Here is a 26,036-nt window from a genome sequence, read left to right on the forward strand (position 1 = left end):
ACTAAAAATAGGGGGAAAAGAAGTATCTATGGAACAGGAATGTTCCAGGAATGTATTGAAGATTAAGTAAAATAAAATCACTTGGCACAAACCTGATACATAATAGGAGTTCAATAAATTACAGCTACTGCTGGTTATTACATCTGCAAACCTCAAATACAAGCTCTGGGCTGCCCAGACCACTATCTGCTCAGAGACCAAATTACTCTATCATCTCCCACCTGCTGCCCCAGTATCACCTTTTAGAAGATCCCATGGGGGAAATCTGTCTCCAGTAATAGAAAGAAATCTTATACAGTGATCTCTGTATGTATCTCTGATCACTGTATAAGGTCTTGCATCATGCCTGTCTTGTATTTTCTGTAAGTGGCTTCATATTACAAGATGACTCTCATTCGCTCTTTGCACAGGATTTCTTCCTCTTTTTAAAAAATCTTATATGTTTATAAGATTTTTAAAGTCATCTCAACGTCTTTTTGGAAGATGATAGAGGGCTAACTGAAATTTTTGAAACAACACACAAATTCTGTGTTACACTGTAGAGGAAACATTCATCAGATCTTAGAAAGAGTTGCAGAAATTCAAAATAACACACCTTGGCAGCAGCTCTACCACAAAGCCCTAGTCTACCCTCAATGCCTGTCCATTTTCAATATCCAGCTCTCAGTAAATCAGTAAGCAGACTCAAGGTAATACCCTTTCTACCTAAAAATGAAAACACCTCACAGATGACATGATGTCTGAGATTTGTGCCGAGCTAATACAGAAGGGAGGACGGCCCATGTTTGAAGCTAGGCAATAGGTGACAGGGATTCACTATATCGCTGTCTACTTTTGTGAATGTTCGAAGTTGTCTATACATTAAAGTGTAAAAAGATTTTTAAAAATTTTTAAATAGAGAAAAGGAAAACTGTTGAAATTCAGAGTTAACATCTCTACCTTCTGTTACTTCAGCAACTTGCTCTGAAATAGGAAGTCAGTGAAGTCCATGACTCGAGAGTCAAATGCACCAAATGAGAAACACATGCAGCCCACAGTTCTATCTGTCCTATAAATCTGCATTCCAAATTACTAAATATAATCAAAATGCAAAGTTAATACATAATTTTGCTTCTGTTAACAGAGTTCTCAGCTACATATTTTCAGAAGGAACTGAAAAAACATATACAAATATCAATCATTTGTTCTTATCTATTATGAAAGTAATCAGCTCGATGCTGGGTGTTTTATAAAAAAATTAAAAGGCTCCAGTTATTATTTTAAGATATTTAAAAGTAAAGAATCAATTAGCTTTTTTTAAAAGTCTATTTCAGACTAAAAATCAAAAAAGTGCACTTGAAAAAGAAGTCTTGTGATGGAGCAAAATGAACTAACCTTGACTTTGAGAGTATTTAAATATCCCTGAAGTAATTCCACAGCAAGTTACTGTAATTCCTTACTAATGATGTAAGAATTGATAGGAGATGACAGTACATACTCTCAAAAGCCACTGTCACACCAAAACATCACCAGTTTATTTGCTTACCCCAAAGGCCACATAAATCCTAAACTGGACCTAGCTCATGGCACTGGCCTCTGACCACTGTGTTCAGAGCTCCAGAGGCACTCTCATGTGGTTTAAATAAATAAACAAACAAACAAACAAACAAACAAACTTCTGACCACTAATGAAATGAATATACTCTTAAAAAATGGCCATGGAACATCACTCATGTCCCATCACTAGAGAAATTATCTATTATAAAATGTGAGTGCAGGTACTCCAGATTCAATCACTTAAACACAAAGTTTATATGGAAAGAGACTGGAGGTTATGATTAAAAGTCTTGAGCATTCAGGACAAACAGCATTTATCATTCTTTGTCTCTATGGCCAGTTAGTCTATCTTCCACAAGCATCATCAACTTCATTTCTAAAAAGAAATACAATGGTTCATAACACTCCACAGGAAGTGCAAAGTACCACTCAAATTCTGATTCTAATCTCCTTGCTGCAGACATTGTTTACTGTTTGCCTATATATAACACCATAACAACTAGTAGGACCTATATGTTTTTATTTTTTTATAGCTGTTACACAGCCTAAAAAAAATAAATTACAATCCCAGAATTGGTCAACCTTTATTCCTCCCTCTTCTGTTCACCCCATTTGACAACGGGTGAACAAGTTCTAAAGTTTTAATCCCAAACCTGTTGGTTCTCTCCATCTGCAAGGCCACTGCTTTTGGCCAAAGGCTTGGTTTCTCCTAAGGGACAACTGCAAGAGCCAAACTAAATGGTCTGCCTATATCCAGCCTCTACTTCCACCCCTTCCCAACTCTCAAACCCATCACGCTTGCCTTAAAAAAAAATGCTTACCCTCTCCAAGCTGCTGTTTCCCGACATGCAAAAAGAAAAGCTGATTATAAGCTAACTTCCTAGGTGCTTGGGAAAATTACTATATAAAAGTGAAAAGTTCTTTATAAACAGATAGGACTATATGAATCTTATGTAATAATGGTAGCAAGAAATGGTACTAATTTTCTTTTTAAGAAAAACACACACACAGAAAAAGACATTATACAATATTACCTAACTCATTTTCACACCATCATCCCATAAACCCCAAACTTGGCTAGGATAAAAACAAGGCAAAAAAAGTGATTTATTAAAGATCTTAAAGATCTTAAAGGTAAAATGCCACCTAGTCGATTGGCATTTGCAACAAACAAGCTTTTCATTATCAAAGCATACATTTCCTCTGGGAATAAAAGTGTTTCTGATTGTCTGTTTAAATCTATTTATTTTATTGATCCTTGTTTACCATCAGGTGATTCCCTTCCTTACCAATTCATGCAGAAAACATTGAATACAGAATCTCTAGGTTCTCTAGAGGTCATTTTCCTAGAGTCAGCCTGTCTAGGCCTGGAGCCTTGCCAGCATAGGGTAAGGCACTCAGTAAATGTTGGCCAAATAAATGAATTAATGCCTCAAAACTACCAGACAGCTATTTCTAGCTCTAGAAAAGCAGATCTTACTTCTTTCAGTAACTGATTCTAGATCTACCAACTTCCAATATTAAAAAATCTTCTTCAAGAGTAATTAAAACTCCTGCTGCTGCAATTTAACACCACTTCTGCACGTTCCTATTTCTCTAATAAAAGAATTTCCTATATACCACTCATTTGTCGGAACTCAGTTTTTAAATGACCAATTTTCAACAAGACTCAAAGCTTTTTGTGTATATTAGGTTTTAACGAAGCTTTTTGAACTTTCTGAAAAGCAGTTTGACTAGGTCTGTCAAGAGCTTTAAAATGGTCTTCCTCTGACCCGGTGATTCTATTTTGGATAACCTGACTTACTTAAGATACTCTAGAATTCACTATTAAGTGATCCTGGCTGCCCAGGCCATGGGTGAGCAAGCTGATTCAAAGGCAGTGTCTCAGAGTTCAAGGGATGTCATGTTTTGTTTCTGGGTAAATTAAACACTGGAAGCCTTAAAAATAATTATGAAAGGAGAACTAGTTTCATATCATTCCACTACAGTATTATGTAAATTTATAATTGGAACTGGACACACTGAAATCCTTTTGCAAACTGAAATGTTTCTCTGGTAAGTAATTACCAAGCATTCACCACTTATTTCCAATACTAATGATATTGTGATACTGGTATTACTGTTTGCCTGCTTAACCAGACATGCTGTGGGGAGTATTTAGCAACATTTATTTACTGCAGAAAAAAAAAAGTAGCGATCTTTTTTATATTTACAAATCAAAACATGAGAGAATCAGAAAATAAACAACCTAAGAAGCGTCAGGCTCTTCTAGATTCCTTGTTCTCTAGACAAACTCTTCAACTTCCCTTCTGGGAACTTCTCCCCAGGGCAGGCAGAAAAAGGGCGTGAAACAAAGAGACAGAGTCTAGGCTTGACCCCATCACTTACTTACCAGCCAGCCATCTAACTTTGGACAAATTGCTATATTCCTTAAGCCTGTTCTTACCCTGTAAAATGGTAAAGAGGAGATGGTAATAGTATGGATATGAAGGTCACTGTGAGATTTTAACGAGATAACCAATGTGTACTTTGACTTCTCCTAATAACTCTGAACCTACACTGGAACACCCTCTCTCTCCAGCCCACTCATCCTATTCAACCAAAAAGACATTGCTTCCGATTGCCTTGAGGATAAAGCTCACACCTCCACGACAGGACATGAAAAAGGCCTGCAGGATCCTGTCCTTGCCTTCCTTATTTCAACTCTCCACACATCTCCACCCCACTCAACTCTAAATATATCAAACTATTTAGAGTTTCCCAAATATGCTATGCTCCCTAGCACCCCATCCCCTCTTCATCTGCATCTATCTTCTTAACTTTCTAATGTTTCAAACTCTAGCTCTCTAGTTCTTGGACATCACTCACATCCTTCAAATCTTGTTCAAGTCTAAAGTCTTAGACTTTGCTACCAAGGGAGGAAGGTAGAACACCATAGTGGCATACTAGCTAAACCAAACCTCACCCATTTGAAGACATCTTCTTATACAGTAATAGTTCATAGTTATCAAGTACATACTATGTGACAGGCAAGAAAATAAAGGCTTTAGATAGATGAACTTATTTAATCTTGTAGATCCCGAGAAAGAAGATACCTATTAAGAAAGGCTCCTGGTGGCTAACTGGGCTCAAATTTAAAAGCAGAGCCCAGCAGCCATTTCTAATCAGGGTCCTTTCATGCAAGCTGCACTTCAAGAAGAAGCCTGAACTAAGCCGCCTGCCTGCACTGTGTTACTACTGAGACAATCCTGGAATTATATTTCAACCAACAAAACTGAGACTTTCCCCATCCAATCAGAGCCACGCAGCTCTATTCTCATTAGCATCTTTGCCAACAAATCAGAGTGGCTACATTCTGACCAATCAGGACAGTGTTTTTCGGACCAATCAAACTGTGAGGATTTGGAGTCCTCGTCTGCATGAGGACAGATCAACTAGGCATCTAGGGGCAGGGACAGCTCCTTTCCATCTCAAGGAACGCATTTATCCCCTCCACTCAAGACTGAAGACTGTATTTCCCCAGCTGGAGCTGAAACACCAAAGACATCTTGCAGGACCAGAGTAGACTGGAGCAGACTGGAGTGGAGCAAGCAGAGCAGACCAGTGCTTTCTAGCCAGAGGGGCCACACCCAACGGCCACCTCACAGCCATCTGTTCCACAGCTGTGCTGTTTCATAATTGAGCTATAACACTAGTGAGCTGTTCCACGGCCATGCTGCATCACAGTTGAGCTATTTGCACTAAATAAAGTTTCCTTCTTTATTTACCTTATTATACCTTCTTTATGCACCCAGATTAGGGATTCCTGTTGGCACTGAAGCAGCGCCAATGACCATCAGCTGACAATCTTCAAACAACTTTAGAAGGCAGATGCTGATATTACCTCCTACTTTAGAGATGAGAAAACTGAAACAAAGAGAGTGAAATAACTTGCCCACACACAAGCTGAGACAGTGTGACTCCATGAAAGTATTATTCAAAAAGAGGTCTTGGGATAGGAGTGCTTTGGCCCAACTTTAGAGTTGATGGTCTCAAGTACTATAGCCTCCTCTAGAGTAACAACTCAGGCAATTTAGTGTGATGCATAATGATGATCAGGCAGGAAGCAGCTCAGGAACATATGTGAACGAACCCCAAAGAAAATGCCAAAAAAAATATGAAAAAGAAGAGCCAAGCAGTAAGAACACCCATCACTGAGTTTAGTATACTATGTCCAATGTAAAATGAAAACACAAGACGTATTTGGAAATTCTGTGGTAACTTCATAATAATGAAAAATAAAAACTGATGGTTTATTTTCATGTTATAATGAAGTTGGAAAAAATATATTTATTCCAGAAATATCATAAACCAACTGCTTAAAGTTCATAAAGTCCAAAATCATTTCATTTCAAAGACTACCTTACATGGATGTCCAAATTTTCCCCTAGTGCTTTTCTCCAGTGCCCTCTAATGGACATAAGATGAAAAAGCGAAGACAAAAGGCACCCACAAATTATTTCAAACTCTTATTTGATACTTGAAATTTGCTGAGATTAGATAATAAGTGTTCTCAAGACACATCCACAAGAAGGTGATGGATGTGTTAACTTGACTGCAGTAATCATTTCACAATTAATACATATATCAAATCATCACATTATAACCTTAAAAAACACATTATACAACCTAAGTATATACAATTTTTTTTCAATCATACCTCAGTAGATTTGGGGAAAAAAATTATCCCAAACTCTTCACCCACTACCAATAAAGTTTTAAATATCTTCTCTTATTCTGGTGAAAAAATCCAAAAATTTATCTAAATCAGTTATCTTGTACACCGAAATCTATCCTGTTTTAAGACAGTTCAGCACTGAAGAATTTTAATTAAGATCCATAAAAATTATACATTGGTTTTGATCCAGTATATCAAATTGGGGAAAATAAAACCTAAGAAAATATTAATATATGTTTAAAAAGTAAAAAAGGTCTCAGGCCAGTGCTAATTTTAACAGCAAAAACCTGAAATAGACTAAATGATCAACTCTAGGAAAATGTATAAGCAAATTTCAAATGTCTAAGCAAACTTACTTCTTTTGAAGTCTGTCAGGTTTTTAGAGATTATGATGCAATTTCATGTAAATGATCTCATCTGACTCACAAAATTTCTATAAGGAAGACAGAGGTTGCAGCCCCTGCTTCTCAGACAAAGAGATTAAAGCTAGGGAAGGTTAAGCTGTGCCCTTAGATCACCAAGTTACAAACTGGCTGGGTCAGGCCCAGAACTTACATTTGTCTTTCTCAATAGCTCCTCTGCAACAGCTTCTAAAATACAAAAGCTACTAAAAATGACAGAGATAACATCAACACATGGAAGTATTAGGAAATAAGCAACAAAAGATAGAATGTAATTTTGATTCAGAAAATAATTTTGGATATTATAGTTTCACACTTATCAGAATATTTATGGGTTATAAGCTTTACAAAAGAAGCCATACAACTCAATATAAAAATAAATGCAGGATAGTGCCCAGTAAAGAACTTGGTCTTACCCAAAGAGAAGTCTGGCCTTTGTCTCCAGTTCCTGGAAAGTAACCTCTGAACTCTTGGAACTTCCCCACTGATAGTACTATCTACTCTGTTATTTATGGTGGGCCCCTGAGACCAAACCTGACTATTTATGCTAATGAGGTAATTTATGCCAAAGTGAGGGTGGAGGGCTAGAGACTGAGTGTAACTACATGGGCAATTAATCTATCAGTCATACCTACACAACAAAGCCCCAATAAAACCCATGGACACAGAAGCTGAACTAAGCTTCCAGGATTGGCAACATTCCATGTGTATTGTCACACACCAATGCTGGGATGGTAACACATCCTGATGACAACGAATAAATGCTTCCCTGACTCTACTTTATGTGTCTTTCCTTGGCTAATTTTCCCTGTAGCAAACTGCAACTATGAGGAAAACAGCTTTTAGTAAGTTCTGAGAATTTCTCTAGCAAATTATCAAATTTGAGGGTGGTTTTTAGGAAGCTCCTGAAACTGATGTTGGAAGTGAATGCAGTCTTGGGGACTATGCCCTCAGACCCTGTAATCTGTCTAACTCCAGAAAGAGGTGGCTGACATTCAATCTCACTCAAAATTAAATGCAAATTAAAACTGAGTTATTATTTTTCATCTTACAGGTTGGCAAGATTTAAAAGACTGGTAATACCTGGAGGTCAGCAAAAGTATAGAGAAATAGAGAAATAGGCATTCTCATCTCTCTCCTACACTTAAGAAATAAAAACATTTTCAACTTTTTACAGGGCAATTTGGAAATACTTACCAAACTATAAAATTCCCTTTGACCCTGAAATTTCAATTTTACAAATTTATTGAGATAAATTTATACCAGCCACAAAACATATAAGAGCAAGAGTGTTCATTATTGAAATCAGAAAACACCTAAATGCTAATTAACAAGAGTCACATAAATTGTGGGACATACTTATAGACTGTTACATAAATATTAAAATGAATTAAGTAGACCTAAATGACAGGACTGTCATGTTAAATGAAAGAAAAATAAAAGTCTGTAGATTTGGAGTGCAAAATGATCCCATCTGTGTAGCCAGAAAAAAAAGAAGTTATAATAAAACACAGGTGTATTTGTAAAGGCAGTAAAGTACCTGAAAGAATATTGCCAAATTGTAAACTGTGGTTACCTGTGAAAAGCAGACTGAGAAAGAACAGGGATAGGAGACTATATTCTTTGAATTTTTTAAATGTATATAAACAGGGTTTTAAATTAAACGAAACTGCAAAGAGAGGGCCAGATCAAGTTATAAATTTTCAAAGAAAGTATCTGAGAATTGATTTAGTAACCTTAGAAATACCTCCACACATTAAGGATATGAAAGGGTAGAGAGTATAAAGATAATGAGCAGATTCTTGAAGATTTCTTAGGGGAATGTTGGTGAGGTATTTTGAGTTACCCACTCTGCCTCAAATGGAGAGAGGTTGTGAGGGTAGGTTCCCGCCTCTTACCTCAAGCCTCAGGTGAGAGGCTCCAATGGGGCCCCTCATAGAAGCTACTATGTCTCCCCTGCGCTCAGAGGGTGTCACAGATTGGTGAATTTCCTGCCCACAAAATCCAGAAAGCAAAAAGACTGACTAGTTGAGTCAGCAAATAAGCACTGCTGCTGGGTAGGAATCAGCGTGTCCTCCTAGAATAAAGAACTCAGGAGTGTTCCCTTGGGAGCTGGACTGGGGTCGGGGAGATCTTAGATCCTGATCAATGGGCAACCAGAGAGAAGAACAGATGACAGACCTCAAAAGGGAGGAAGCCAGAGACACAGCTCAGAAGGAGTGACCACCAGAAGAACACTTCTCAGAGTACACTTGCTCATTGCAAGGGACAAAATAAGATGACAGCCATTACACTTGCTCAGTGCAAGGGACCAGATAAGATGACAGCCATGAACAATGTCTCCAAAGAAGCAATGAAAATGCTGCCTAGAAGAGTCAATTTTAAAAACCAAAAAGAGCACAAAGTCATACTATGACAGTGCCAACTATAAACTTTCCCACTTCTAACCTCTCCTGCGCACCTCCCAACCACTACCCAAATCCTACGGTGATCCAAAATAGAACCTAGAAAATAGCACTGAAATTAGACAATAAATTAGGAAGAAGTTACACCTTTGAATTAAATTGGAAACTTTGATATAGTTTATTTAGTATTACTTAGTATTATACAGGACTACACATTCCACTGCCAAAATAAGACTCTGTGCTTTAAAGTGTCTACAATACTACATTAACAAAAATGATTAGAAGTGTCACAGAGTCTGCAGTTTTCATCCCAAGACAGAAAAAAGGTACTCCTTCCTGTGCAGGTTAATAGGGACAGTAAAACTCAAAATAAAGCAGCTTTTAATGATAACTTCCCAAAAGTAATCTCTTGTAACACAGCCTGTATCGGTATTTATTACTTTAAAAAGATTTTTCTGTAAGATTGTTAAATGAGATTATAAAGACTATCTGAGAATGACAAATATTTTTATAATAAAATGGACATTTGGGTGTATATAAACAAAATTTAAATAAATATTCCAGATACTAATAGTGATTTTTCTGGGAAGAATTACTGGTAGGGTTTTACTCTTCAACTATTTTCTGAATTTTCATTATTACAGATATGTTTATTTATAGTGAAAAAAATTTAATTAGGCAAATAAATGTTATATTTATTTCCTTAAAGTATCATTTGTTATAGGAGGGGCCACTCACAATAAAATTAGAGGGTCCTCACGTTTTATGCAAGGAATATATTCTTAAGACTTTATATAGTTCAAAACTAGTCATTCGCCAACTAGTACTATCAAAAAATGGGAGATATTCTCAAATGGCATTATCATAAATAGCTTATAATTCAGTTGATACTAGGTTTTGTTTTGTTTTAGTAGCTCCCCTCATACTTTTTATTTCAAACCCTCAGAAAAGTTGAAAGGTACAATGAAGACCCATATTGCTTTCACTAAGATTCACTACTTTTACTTAATCATTATCTATCCATCCATCCATGCACACACATACATATACATACAAAATACATGTGTGTGTGAATAAAAATTTGCTGAACCACTTGAAAGTGTTGTAAACATCATGGTGCTTCATCCTTAAAATACTGCAGAATTCATCTCCTAAAAAAGAACCTGATCCTACAGAATTATATTATTACAATGAAGAAAAAATTTTTAAATCTAATATCTAACAAAATATCCATTTCAAATATCCTCAAATGTCCTGCCCCTTCCTAGCACAGAACTCCAAAACAACCTTGGGATTTCCAAATGACACAAGTGTCTTTGTTATGCTAATATGGTGATTCATACAGTGGGTCCCTAGATACTTTAGGTTAGGGGTAGTTACCAGAAAACCAACTTAGGCCAGCTGAATCTCCAGGGAAGGGAGGATGGCTGGAGATTGAGTTCGATCATGTGGCCAATGATCTAATCAATCATGCATATATAATGCGACCCCAATAAAAAAATCTGGATGCTAATGCTCAGTAAACCTTCCTGGTAGTAAATACACTGATGTGGTGAGGGGACTCAGATTCCATGAAGAGAGAACACAGAAATTCTAGATCTCTTCTCCACCCTTCTACTCCCAAAATTTGCCCTGTGTGTTTTTTCAACTTGGTTGTTTCTAATTTGTATCCTTTATAATAAAACTGTAATCATAATGATAATGCTGTCAATGAGTTCTGAGTCAGCCATAATTCTACCAAATTATCGAACCTGAGGGGGTCATGAGATCCCCAAATTAATAACAAGTAGATCAGAAGTCCAGGTGGCTCCCAAGACTTACAGCTGCCATCTGAAGTGGAGGACAGTCTTATGCAGGACTATGCCCTAAACTTGTGTAGTCTGGCGCTAACTCTAGGTAGTTAGTGACCAAATTGAACTGAACTGCAGGTCAATTGAATTGAAATGGTTTTAATATCAGAACATGAAAGGTCCTTTCCATGAACACAGCTACAAAATATTGTTTATACACATATACAGTTAAATTATAAGTTTCTAAATGTAACATGACAATATACATTTTTTAAAAATCTTAAGTTCATATCAGCTTCCAAATCAAATCCAACATCTGGAGTTCACATTAATGCATATGTATACACCTTATTATTTTTCACAGCTGCACAATATTGTATCATGTTGATTTATCATGTTTTTCTCAATCAATATCTGACCATTGTTTGCTATATATGCTGTGAGGCATAACCTTGTGCAGATGCTATCCTGTATTTGTGAATTTTTGTCTTCAAGGCAAATTCATTATAACTGAGCCTGCTGAAACATAGGTAAATGCGTGTGAATTTGGTAGACTACCAAAAGCCCCATCGTATGGTTTATACTATTCTGGACTCCCATCCAAAGGTGTGAGTGCCTATTTCCCAAGAGCCTCACCAATTGTGTGTGTTGCCCAATTTTTGAATTTTTACTATTTTGATAAGTGAGAAATGTATGTCAATGTAGGTTTAATTTTTATTTTTTTCCACATGTTTAAAGTCTATTTGTGGAGCTTTTTTTTGAGACTTGCCTATTCATTTGTTTTGCCATTTGTTTCTATTAGGTTTTAGGTCAATCTTATTTTTTATTCGATTTTTGAGAGCACTTTGCATAGTAGAAAAATTAACCCCTTCTTTATCAGGGGCAAATATTTTCCCTCACTTTATCATTTACCATTTGATTTTGCTTACAGGCATGCAAATCACTGATAAATTCAATCTTTTATTGTCCTAGATTTTGAATCATATAGAAAACCATTCTCCAGGTTATAAAATAATACATCTAATTCTATTATTTACATATTTTTTCAACATTTAGATCTCTGACCCAATTAGAGTTTATTCTGATGCATGTATAAAATGCAGAGACAATTTTATCTTTTCACAAGTAGCCATCCAGTTGTCAACATCACTTATCTTAAAAGTATATTTTCTCCCTGGGGAAAAGAGATACCACTTTTATCATATATGAAATTCCCATATATTCCTGGGTCTATTCCTGGAATTTTATTCTGTTATATAAGTCTGTCTATCTCATCAGGAGCCAGTACCAGTTCTAATTACAGGTGCCTTGAAGTAAGTTTCAGTATCTGATAGAGCTAGTCTTTCTCATTACTATTTTGCCAAGGTCTTCCTAATCATTCTTGCATATTTATTTTTCCACATGAATTAACCAGTCTGGCTCTAGAAAAAAATTTCCTTGGAATTTTTAATGAACTGCATCAGACTTATATATTAACTTAAAAGAACTGACATTTTTGCAATACTGAGTCACCATATCTAAAAACAGGATGTCTTTCCATTTGTTCCAGGTACTTTTATATCTTTCAGAAATGTTTTAAAGTTTTCTTCACATAGATTTAGGATATTTCTTTCTAAATGTATTCCTATGTACCTATTTATCTTTTATGTGGCTGTTGTAAATAAGGTCTTCTCTTCCACTATAGCTTTTAACTGGTTATTATTTGGAAATACATAGGCTTTTTAACTTTTTATCTTACTATATCCCACTACTTTACTGAATCCTTCACTTGAGTTTGTGTTTTTATCATTGATTTTCTTAGATTGTTCCATAGTTTTACTTTTTTTGTTTCTAAGACTGATGTACTTGATACATTTTTAGTTTAGGATATTCTCATTTCCCAAAACTCACACAAAAATTGAGACTTCGTATTTTTATATAATTGTATATATTATTTCAACTTTAGATCATTGGAATCTGCATATCATCTTACTACACTGTACCTTCTCACATTTATCTAGTCACTGAGAAAATGAGCACCCAGACTAATATTTCCTATATTCTGAGAGCCTCCACCCATACTGATCTCAACACCTACAAACCAAGCTGCCATCATCCGAAGACAAATACCAATCAATATCTATGACAGGGAAGCAACTCTACACGACAGTTCCTCTTGGAATCTCAACACTAACCAATCTTTTCATGCTGTTCATTCTGTCATTTTCAGTGACAACAATGAATGAAGTCCATCCTACTACCTAGCCTTTCCTCTGTTCTTGTCCTAAAATCTTCTGCCTATCCTACTACAATCTCGTTTTCACAGGACCAAGGGGGAAGATTTTCACAAAGTTCATGTAAAAATGGCAACAAAAAAAAAAGTATAAAATTCAAGATAGGAGGCAAAGAAATAAAACTGTCTAATTATGAGCTCAGATGCACTACACACCAATACAGAATGCTAGATGTTAACTGCAGGATTCAAGTTCTCTATTTTCCAAAATTACAGTACCTTTTCTTTCTTCACACGATTCATAATTTTGCCGAGGTCCTCAACATCAACAACAGAACTTAGACTCTGGTGGTCCTCGGTATCAGGCTCTTCCTCACTGGTGCTCTCAAAGGGCTCCTCCTCCTGGAACATCAATGCTTCAGAAATACATTGTTCAAAGTAGTAAACCATCTACTACTCCCTCCCAAATTGTGAAGTCACTGAATGGATATAAAATATTTTTAGCCAGAGACCAGTAATCTGTGGCCCATAGGCCAAATCCAGCCAGTCTCAAGTCAATCTGAAGGTGCCCATCATTTACATATTATCTATGGCTATGGCTATTTTCTTGATACAATGGCAAACTGATAGTTGCAAGAGAAACCATATGGCCCAAAAAGCTGAAAATATTTACAAGTTGGCCCTCTACAGAAAAAGTTTCCTAACTGCTGTTTTAGACAAAGAGCCAACAAGACTTGGTGAGTAATTAATGCAGGAATGAGGAAAAGAAAGGAATCAACATGGCTCTTAAGTTTCTTTTTTAAGTAATTGAGATGGTGGTGTTGTTTACTAAGATGAGAACTCCATGGGAAGAAACAGGCTGGTAGAATGGAAAGGAAGAGCTCCATTTTGCATTTGTGAAATATGAGATGCCTTAGACATCCACATGGAGATTTTAAAGAGGCAATTACATATATAAGAACAAAATTCAGGGTAACTCTTAGAGCTAGAAATACAAACCTAAGAATAACTGCCATACAGATAGTACAGAAAGCCATGAAACTATGTAAGATCATACAGGAAGGAAGTATCAACAAAGAACAGAACCTAGCACCATGAATGACTTCAACATGTAGAGGTTAGATAAATGAAGAAGATTCCTAGTAAAAAGGAAGATAACAATAAGAATGATGTCATGAAATCAAGATAAGAGTGATTCAAAGGAGTCAGCAATGTCCAACACTGTTCAGAGGTCAGGTAAAACAAAGACAGAGACAAATCCATGACACTTGACAACAGGAAGTTCCTTGGACCTAGAAAAGAGCAGTGCCAGTAGGGTAGAGAGTCAAACTAGAGTGGGTGAGAGTTAACTAGGACTTCTGCTCCCAGCAATAGGGTGGATTATACTGAACGACTCTCCTGTAGGAAATAACAAAAGCTGAATAATATAATATTTTTAAAGCATAATCTTAAATGTATCATTGGGTTGGCAAAAAGGCAAGGAATCCAAAGAGCACAAATATGAACTAAAAAGAGAATCTTAGGAGGTAGCGAGAAAGGGAACTGAAAGTATCTGCTGTACAGGACAAGGAAAGAGCAAGTAAAGTTGAGGAGACAATACTAAGAGGAGAGTCTAACACAGAAGACCAGAGTCAAAGCTGGGACCCCACAAGGCTGCATCACTGGTATAAAGATAAATTAGAAATAAACACTCTGTGCAAGAGAAGAAAGCAAGAAAGATAGGCAGAAAATTAAGGGGGGAAAAAACGAAGTATAGATGATTAGAGGGATTTTATTAAGAGGTTTGAAGGTTTATGGGAGGGGTGGAGGAATATTATATAATAAAAATTCAGAACCAGAGTAAACGGGGGTTCCCAAAAGCAATACTCTTAACTAAAAGACAATGAATCAATGCATTCAATTTCTGAAAGAAAATTACTCTCATCTAGAATTCTATACTCAGCCAAAGCATTAATCAACTGTGAATAACTAGGATAAAGACATACAGACATGACAAATCTGAAAATTTACATCCAAAACACACTTTCTTAAAGAGCTACTGGAGAACATGCTCCAAAAAAACAAAAGACAACCAAGAAATAAGAAGATATAAGATACCAGAATCAGAAAATCCAACCCAGGAAGCTAGCTAAAGTAAAGCTGGATAGAAGACACAAGACTTCAACTGCATGAAGGGTTGGAGGGCAGTCATGCCAATGTGGATCAGAAGAGGATTCATGAGGGCCTCCAAAAACTCAATAAAAACTATACAATACTGAAAAACAATTTTTGGTTCTATTAGAGTTCTGGAATGAATTAGTGATGGTTACTGAAAAATCAAAGCAGATATAGCACTTATCTTAAGAGAAATAAATGTATAAGAATGAAAATGTAACAATATTGTATATATGACAGATGTGAATATGTACACAGTTACAATAATGAAACAATGAATAAGGGTCAAACCAGAAAGCATGATACAACTATATAAGAAAACAAGAGGAAAGGAACTGATACTGTGTGTGTGTGATTTTGAAATTTTTTAAAAAAGCAGGAAGGGCTCATTCTTTAGGAATATAGAGGTAAATGTCTGATGAAAAAGCTAAAAGAATTAGAAGTGGTGGCCTTGGGAAAATAAGAATTAGATAGAATGAGGCAAGGAAGTACCGTTTTTTAATTATAAGCCTAGAAGTACTACTTGAGGCTTTAAATGTACAAGTGTTACTTTTAATTTTAAAAATATTTAACTTAAATTTTTTAAATGTTAAGAATAGTGGTGTCAGTAAAAATGGCAAAGTAGATAACTCCAAAGGCCTATTTCCCCACAGAAAAACCTAAAAGTTTAGCAAAAACCAAAAGATTTAACTTTGTCAGAACTGCTGGGAATTAGCCAAAGGCTTAATTTAAATCGAGAAAACACTGAATTAAGAAAAAGGAAACTTTAAAAAGGCATTCAAGGAAAATATCAAAACACTAGCAGAACACGAGAAACAGAAAACAGACTTCAGAAACACACATGACAACAGATACAGTCTACAAAAATAGTTTTAAAAAAATCACTAAATAAACAATTACAACCTACAGTAAACTATAAAACTAAACTATGAGGAGGGGAAAAAAATCTGATTTTCACAGTAACATATAATATTCAAAGTGTGCAGTTTTCAATAAAACATTATGAAGCATGCAAAGAGATAAAAAGCATGGCAATATTCACAGGAGAAATTAACAGAAACTGTCCCTGAGGAAACATACACACTGGACTTACTAGAGAAGGACTTCAAGTTAACTGTCTTAAATATGCTCAAAGAGGTAAAGAAAATCATGTACAAAGAGCTGAAGGAAACCAGGAGAACAACATCTCAGCAAATAAGAATATCAACACAGAAATAAAAATTTTAAAAAATAAACACAAAGAAGTTCTTGAGCTGAAAAGTATACCTGAACTGAAAATTTCACTGGAGGGTTTCAATGGCAGATTTGAGTAGGCAGAAGAATGAGCAAACATGAAAACAGATCAGTTGAAATTGGCCAGTAGGAAAAATGAACAGAGCCCAAAGGACCTATAGGACACCATGAAAGACACCAACACATACAGAGGGAGAGTCTTAGAAGGAGAGACGAGAAAGAGCAGAAACAATAGAAGAAATAATGTCTGAAAATTTCCTAAATTTGATAAAATACATGAATCTACACATCCAAGAATCTCAATAAACTTGAAGAAAGATAAAGTCAGAGAACCAAACTGAGACACATTATGATCAGACTGTCAAGACAATGACAAAGAGAGAATCTTGAAAGCAGCAAGAGAGAAGCAACTCAACATACAAAGGAGTTTCAAAAAGATAAGATTAACAGCTAACTTTTCATCAAGAATCCCTTAGGCCAGAAGGCAGTAGACAAAAAAAAACCTGTCAACCAAGGATTCTATATTCAGCAAAGCCATCCTTCAAAACTGATCAAGAAATGGAGACATTCTCAGATAAACAAAAATTGAAGGAATTCATTATCAGAAGACCTGCCCTACAAAAATGCTAAAGAGAATCCTTCAGGCAGAAATGAAAAGGACATCTGACAATGACTCAAAGCTGTATGAAGAAAAAATAGAGGTACAGATAGCTACATAAGTAAATACAAAAACCAATATTATTGTATTTTTGGCTTGTAACTCCTCTTTTTTTATTTGTATTATTTAAAAGACAAATGCATAAAACAATTAACTATAAATCCATGTCAATGGACACACAATGTATAAAGTTGTAATTTGTAACAACAACAACATAGAGGGGAAGATACAGAGCCGAACAGGAGCACAGTTTTGTATATTGAGGTGGTATTAATTCAAATCGAGTGTTATAAGTGAAAGAAGTTAACTGCAACCCCCAGGGTAACTACTTATGGTCCTTCATATCTGCAGCTTCTACATCCACAGATGAAAAATATTTTTTAAAAAAACAGTTACATTGTTGCTGATATATACTAGGCTTATGATGGTTTGTCTGTACTGAATATGAACCTTTTTGTCACTATTCCCTAAACAATACAGTATAACAACTATTAACATAGCATTTACATTGTATTAAGTATTATAAGTAACTTAGAGATGATTTAAAGTACACACAGGAGGATGTGCATAGGTTATAAGCAAATACTACATCATTTTATATGAGGGACTTAAAGATCCACAGATGTTGGCATCTGCAGGGGGTCATGGAACCAATCCCTTGTAGATACCAAGGGACAACATAACTTTAAAATGTACAGAAATGAAATAAATTTAAAAAATAAATTAATAAAATGTACAGAAATGAAATTGAGAAAGGAATCAAAATGGTATACCATAAAAAAATCAATAAAATATAAAAGACAGCACTAATGAACAAACTGAGAAACAAAGAGATGTAAGATATATAGAAAGCATAATAAAATGACAAAAGTAAGTCTTTATTAGTAATTACTTTAAATGAAAATGTATTAAACTCTCCAATTCAAAGGCAGAGACAGGTAAAATGAATTAAAAAAAAAAAAAACCAGGAACCAACTCTATGGTATCTACAAAAGACTCAGTTTAGATCCAAATATATAAACAGGTTAAAATTCAAAAAAAACAGAAAAAGATATTCCATGCAAATAGTAACCAAGAGAGAGTGGGGGCAGCTATACTAATATCACACAAAACAGACTTTAAGTCAAAATTGTTACAAGAGATAAAGGGCATTATATATTGATAAAAGCACTGAATCAAGAAAGATTAACAATTATAAACATATATGCACCTAACAGACACCAAAACATATAAAGAAAAAACTGACAGACAGAATTGCAAAAGAAAAAGACAGTTCTACATTAATAGTTGGAAACTTCTTTACTTCATGTGCAATGAAAGATAGAAAAATTGAACAGATTAATAAGAAAACAGAGGATAAGGACAACACTTATAATCCAGTTAGATCTAACTGACATACAGAACCCTCCACTCAAAAACAGATTACGCATTCTTCTGAAGTACACATGGAATATTCATCAGGACAGGCCATATGTTAGGCTCCAAGCAAGTCTTAATAAATTTTAATAGTTTAAAGTCATCCAAAGTATATTCTCTGGGTCAGAAGCTTAGTGGAGTGAGATGTCCCTGGATCTCTCCCCTTGAAATAACAATAAGCTAAACACCTAAAACTCAACAAATAACACACTCAATCTGCACATAAGCGCGTCTGAGCAAGTGGTCTGTGCATAAGAGCTTCCAGAGGCCAGAACACTGGGAGTCTGGAGGATAGATTGGGAGGAACAAAAAAGCTGCCTCTCACAGTCAGAGCTCCCTACAGGAGGAGAGAGACGGAGAAATTGCCAGTTCCCCAAAAAGCCCTGCCTGAAGGATCTGTGAGCTCCACCCAGCAGAGCCAGGGATCAGTGCACAAAGCAGAGGGAGAACTAAGTGTAGAGGGGCAACAGTTGGGTCTTAACAGCTATGATTGCAAAGCAGGAGATTGAGACACGGAGACTAGCAGCAACTCCCACCCACAAACCCAGAACACGCCCTTGCTCCAACCCCTTATCCTCCAAACCGAACAGCACCTCCAAGATTGAACACCACAAAGCCCCAGGGGAATCTGAGCAAAGACTATCAAATTGTCACTAACACAGGAACTGAAACTGAGGGTAGCAATTGTGATTGATTATTTATAAGAAAAAAAAAAGCCATTATTAAGTCTCAAGGCAGAGATCCAAGAGGCTTGGATGCCACCTACTAGAAATCAAAAGAAAAACACCCTCTTAGCAACAGGCTAAAGAGAGACCTTTTATATCATAAATCTTTTTAATATCATAAATCTTTTGAAAAGAAAAAAAAAAGTGGAATGCACTCCCATTAACGCCCAGGCAGAGAAATAGTCCATCAAACACCAGGGTGACAAGGCAGCTCAGAAAGAAAGAGAAAAATCCCTAGAAAATTAGCTTATAGGCATAGAAATATGCAACTTAAATGACAGAAAACTCAGGATTGTACTTACGAAAAAACTCAATGAGACCCAAAAATAACTCATATCAACAATTCCAGGAGTTGAAAAAAAAAATTAAACCAGCAGAATGAGTTTTTAGCAAGTAAACTGAAACCTGGATAAAGAACCAAACAGAACTTCTGGAGCTGAAGAACACACTAAAATAGGTGAAGAATGAAATAGCAAGCTTAGGAAATAAAGATGACCAAATGGAGAAAAGGATCACTGATATCAAAGAAAGAAATCTAGAACTAATTCAGAAGGAAGAGGAGACCATAGAATGAAAAATAATGAAACAGAAATACAAGAACTAGCTGACAGCATCAGGAAATGTGACATAATGGGTATTCCAGAAGGAGAAGAAAAGGAGAAGGGATCAGAGAGCATATTCAGACAAACAGTGGAAGAGAATTTCCCAAATTGAAGGAATAAGCTGGAGCTTCAAATCCAAGAAGCTAACAAAACACCCAATTATCTCAACCCAAAAAGGCCTTCTCCAAGCACGATATATTAAAATTATCAAAAATTAATGTCACACAAAGAATTCTCAATGCAGCCAGGGAAAAGAAGATGGTAACCTAAAAAGGAAAACCCATTAGACTATCTTCAGACTTCTCAGCACAAATCTTACAAACAAAAACAAATGGAACCAAATATTCAAACTACTAAATGAAAGGAATTACCAGCCAAGAATAATGTATCCAGCAAAACTCTCCTTTAGATATGAAGGAGAAATAAAGACCTTTCCAGACATAGAAAAGTTGAGGGAATTCTCCACTATGAGGCCTGCATTACAGGAAATGCTAAAAGGGGCAGCACACCTGAAACAAAATGATAAAAAAAAAAAAAAAAAAAACATAATTATATGAGTAAGGGGACTAACAGGCAGATAGGAGCAAAGTAGTGCAACCCTTATAAAGTACACGGTATTATAAGCTTAAATGATAAGAAGAGAATTGCTATTGCGAGATAGAAATACAGTTCAGCATACATATGAATAATTTGAGACAATGATAACAGAAAAGGAGAGAATTCAAAGATCCAAATTTGTGAAAGGGAATGGAGATAAGACACACGCAGAAGAAAATGGACTATTATACACAACTATCCTTTACTTATTCTTAAAGGTAACTGCACACCAAAGATTGAAAAATGAAGTACATAACATACATAAAACAAGAAGGACCAGAGGGAAAATCTACAAAACCCAACCAAATTAAAATAGTTCACAGAAATGCAAGGACAAGGAAACAATGGAAACACCGAGCTACCGGAAAGCAAAAGATAAAATGACTATAAAAAGACCTTATATTTCAATAACCACCTAAATGTAAATAAACTGAACTCACCAATATAAAGGCCCAGAGTGCAGACTGGAACAAAAAATCAATCAAACCAAATGCCGCCTCCAGAAGACACATCTCAGTCTAATGACAAATATAGACTCAAAGCGAAAGGGTGGAAAATGATATTTCAAGCAAATGGCATTAGAGAAAAGTGAGAATAGCAATGCTAATATCAGACAAAATCGGCTTCAAAATAAAAAAGGTAAAGAAAGATACTGAGAGACACTTCATAAATGATAAAGGAAATGATGCACCAAGAAGACATAAAACTTATTAATATCTATGCTCCCAATCAGGGAGCCCTGAAATATGTAAAGCAATTACTAACAGAACTAAAGGGAGAAACAGACCAAAACACTATCATAATACGAGACCTAAATACCCCACTGTCAGATATGGACAGATCATTCAAACAGAAGATCAATAAGGAAATAACATCCTTCAATGACACATTAGACTAGCTAGACATAATTGACATTTACAGAGCCTTTCATCCCAAAACAGCTGCTTCTACATTCTTCTCTAGTGCACATGGAACATTCTCAAGGACTGACCACATACTGGGACACAGAGACAGCCTCAACAAATATAGGAGGGTTGAAATCATACCATTCTCTGAGCATAATGTTTTGAAGCTAGAGATCAACTGTAAAAAGAAAGCAGGAAAAACAAATACATGGAGATTAAACAACACACTACTGAAGAATAACTGGGTCAGAGAAGAAGTAAAAAGAGAGATCAAGAGACACATAGAAATGAATGATAATGATAGTACAACATATCGAAACTTTTGGGACACAGTAAAAGCAGTAATAAGAGGAAAGTTGCTATCATTACAGGCCTATCTCAAAAAACAAAAACAAGCCCAAATAAACCACCTAACCTTTCATCTTCAAAAACCAGAAAAAGAACATATGAAACCTAAATCAGCAGAAGGAAATAATCAAAATTAGAGCAGAATTAAACAAAATTGAGAACAAAAAAACAGTAGGGAAAAAAAAAACAGCTGGTTCTTTGAGAAGTTTAATAAAATTGGCAAACCACCAGCTAGACTCACTGAAGAAAAAAAAGAGGCCTCTTGAGCCCCGCTTCGCTTCCTCAGGCCCGCTTCCACATCTAGAAGTTTAATTTCCCTTCTAATACAGCTCTCCTTTCCTGCTGTAAAAAAAAAAAAAGAAAAAGAAAAAGAACATAAACGAAATCAGAGATGAAAGAGAAGTTATGACAGATACCACAGAAATACAAAGGATCATACAAGAATACTATGAAAAAGTACATAACACCAAATTTAATAATCTAGAAGAAATGGACAAGTACTTAGAAATATACAATCCTCCTAGACTGAATCAAGAAGGACTGGAAAACCAAATAGACCAATCAGCAGTATGGAAATTGAAACAATCATCAAAAACCTACCAAAAAGTAAAAGTCCAGGACCAGATGGTTTCACCAAACATTCAAAGAAGATTTAATACCTATTCTCCTCAAACTCTTGCAAAAAATCAAAGAGGAGGCAATACTTCCTAACTCATTTTATGAGGCCAATATTACTCTGATACCAAAACCTTCTAAAGATAACACAAAAAATGAAAACTATAGACCAATATCTCTCATGAACACAGTTGCAAAATCCTAAATAAGACACTAGCGAACTGAATACAATAACATATTCAAGATTATACATTATGATAAAGTGGGCTTCAACCCAGGGGCACAGGGATGGTTAACATATGCAAATTGATTAATATGATACACCGCATAAACAAAATAAAGAATAAGAATCATAGAATTATATCAATAGACGCAGAAAAAGCCTTTGACAAGATACAGCATCCATTTATGATCAAAACACTTAATTAAATAGGTATAAAAGGAAAGAATCTCAACATAATAAAGGCCATATATGACAAACTCTCAGCCAACATTATACTTAATGGTGAAAAACTAAAAACCTTTCCTCTAAGATCAAGAACAAGACAAGGCTGTCCACTATCACTACTGTTATTCAGTATAACATTGGAGGTCCTAGCAAGTACAATCAGGCAAGAGAAAGAAATAAAAGGTATCCAAATAGGAACGAAGAAGTCAAACTGTCACTCTTTGCAGATAACGTGATTCTCTATGTAGAAACACTACTAGAAACAAGTTTCTGGATACAAGATCAATGTCCAAAAATCCATAGTGTTCCTATACTCTAATAATGAAGTGTCAGAAAAAGAAGTGGAAAAAATAATTCCTTTCACAATTGCAACAAAAAGAATAAAATACCTAGGAATAAATTTAACGAAACATGTGAAGGACCTAAATAATGAAAACTATAAGACTCTATTAAAAGAAATCAAAGAATATATAAAAAAGTGGAAAGATATTGTGTGTTCTTGGATTGGAAGACTCAACATAGTTAAAATGACCTTATTACCTAAAGCATTATACAGATTTAATGCAATCTCCATCAAAATCCCATCGGCATTTTTTAAAGAAATAGAACAAAAAATCATCAGATTTGTATGGAAGCACAAAAGACCTCAAATAGCTAGGGCCATCCTGAAAAAAAAGAGCAAGACTGGAGGCATCACTCTGCCCAACTTCAAATTATACGACAAAGCGACAATAATCAAAATGGCATGATACTGGCAGAAAAACAGACAAACAGACCAGTGGAAGAGAACTGAGAGGCCGGATGTAGACCCCCATTGATGTGGGCAAATAATTTTCAACAAAGGAGACAAAAACATACAATGGAGAAAGGAAAGCCTCTTCAATAAACAGTGATGGGAAAACTGGAAAGCTACCTGCAAAAGAATGAAACTAGATTGCTGTCTATCACCACACACCAAAATTAACTCGAAATGGATTAAGGACTTTAATATAAGACCTGAAACAATAAATTGCATAGAAGAAAACATAGGAACTAAACTCAAGGACCTTGGACTTAAAGAGGATTTTATGAATTTGCCCTCAAAGGCAAAGGATGTAAAAGCAAAAATAAATGAATGGGACTACAAAAAACTAAAAAGCTTCTGCACAGCAAAGAAACCGTCGACAAGGAGAGACAACCATCTGAATGGGAAAATATATTTGGAAGCAATGCATCTAATAAGGGCCTAATATTCAAAAATTTGAAATCATTTATCTGTAAAGATATATGCACCCCAATGGTCATTGCAGCATCATTCATGATGGCCAAGACATGAAAGCAACTGAAGTGTCCTATGATAGATGATTGGATAAAGAAGATATGGTTCATATATACGATGGACGATTACTCAGCTATAAGAAAAAGCTATATAAGAAGCTATACTGCCATTTGCAACAACGTGGCTGGACCTCGAGATAATCATGCTAAGGGAAATAATCCAGAGAAAAAGTTGAAAACCACATGATATGAGTTCTATGTGGGATACAAATCTAAAATCCACAATTTTTTAAAAAGAAAAGGAAAAGGAATATTCTCTGACCACTGTGGAAGTCGACAGCATCTAAAGAAATAAAATACCTAAGAAAAAAATTTAACCAAAAAGGTGAAATCCTTGGACACTGAAAGCTCAAATATTGCTGAAAGAAGTTAAAGATCACCTAAATAGGTAGAAAGACATCCCATGTTCATTGGAAGCCTTTATATTGCTACGATGACAATATTATTCAAAGAGATCTATAAGACTCAATGTAATCGCTATCAAAATCCCAACGTGTTTTGCAGAAATGGAGAAACCGCTCCTCAAATTCATATAGAATTGCAAAGGATCCCAAAATGCCAAAACACTGGAAAAGAACAAAGTTGGAGAACTCCTGATTTCAAAACTTAACTACAAATCTACTGGCACAAGTACAGACTGATAGATTAATGGAATAGAATTGGGAATCCAGAAAACCCACACATCTGTGGACAAATGACTTGTGCTAAGTCCATTCAATGGGGACAGGATAGTCTCTTCAACAAATGGTGCTGAGGCAATTGGTTATACACATGCTAAAGAATATAACTGCACCCTTACCTCATACCATACACAAAAATTAACTCACAATGGATCAAAGACCTAAATATAAGAGCTATAACTATAAAATTCTTAGAAGAAAATGTAAGATTAAATCTTTATTATATTGGATTTAACAACGGATTCATATATATGACCCCAACACATGAGCAACAGACAAACTGGACTTCATAGAAATTAAAATCTTTAGTGCATCAAAGGGCATGATTAAGAAACTGAAAAGAAAACCTACTGAGGGAAGTATTTGCAAATTATATCTTTGATAAGGGTCTACTATCTAGAATGTAATAAAGAACTCTTACCATTCAACAACAAAAAGACAATCCAATTAAAAAATGGGCAAAGAACTTGAATATAGACATTTCTTCAAAAAAGATATACAAATGGCAATCAACATGTGAAAAGATATTCAACATCATCAGACATCAGAGGTAAATGCATAGAAAACCACAAGGAGACACCACTTCACGCTCACTAGGATGGTTGTAATAAAAAAAAAAAAAAGAAAAGAAAGAAAGAAAATAAGAAGTGTTGGTGTAGAGAAATTCAAAGAATTGTGCATTGCTGATGGGGATGTAAAATGGTGCAGCCACTGTGGAAAATTGGTGGTTCCTCAAAAAGTTAAAGAGAGAATTACCACATGACCCAACAATTCCAAAAGGTATATACCCAAAAGGACTGAAAAGTTACTCAAACAAATATCCATATATGAATATCATAGCAGCACTATTCACAATAGCTAAAAGGCAGAAATAACCAAAATGTCCACCAACAGATAAATGGATCACATATAGATGATATATCTATACAATGGGATATGATTCAGCCGTAAAAAGGAATGAAGTACTGACACATGCTACAACATAGATGAACCTCCAAAACATTAAGCTAAGTAAAAAAAGCTAGACAAAAAAAAAGTCACACATTACATGATTCCATTTGTATAAAATATCCAGAATATGTTAAGTCCACAGAGACAGAAAGCGAATTGGAGGTTGTCACGGTTGGGGGAAAGGGAGTGAAGAATGACTGCTTAATAAGTAAGGGGTTTTCTTCTGAGGTGATGAAGAGGTATTGGAACTTGATATAGGTAGTGATTGCACAAAATTGTGAATGTACTAAATACCACTGGATTATATACTTTAAAATGTTAATTTT

At 35.4% G+C, this 26,036-nt stretch overlaps 1 protein-coding gene across 2 annotated transcripts in view; it reads right to left on the reverse strand.

Annotated features, from left to right (window-relative positions):
* LOC105296721 (S-adenosyl-L-methionine-dependent tRNA 4-demethylwyosine synthase) overlaps positions 1-26,036 on the reverse strand; it is a 186,535-nt gene that overhangs the window by 146,599 nt on the left and 13,900 nt on the right. For both annotated transcript variants that reach the window (XM_011366973.2, XM_011366972.2), the window contains exon 7: positions 13,341-13,463. In XM_011366973.2, coding sequence (XP_011365275.1) covers positions 13,341-13,463 — 123 coding nt within the window. The remainder of the gene's footprint in view (positions 1-13,340; positions 13,464-26,036) is intronic.

This window comes from Pteropus vampyrus, unplaced genomic scaffold (genome assembly GCF_000151845.1).
Source record: "Pteropus vampyrus isolate Shadow unplaced genomic scaffold, Pvam_2.0 Scaffold128, whole genome shotgun sequence".
NCBI classification, from domain to species: Eukaryota; Metazoa; Chordata; class Mammalia; order Chiroptera; family Pteropodidae; genus Pteropus; species Pteropus vampyrus.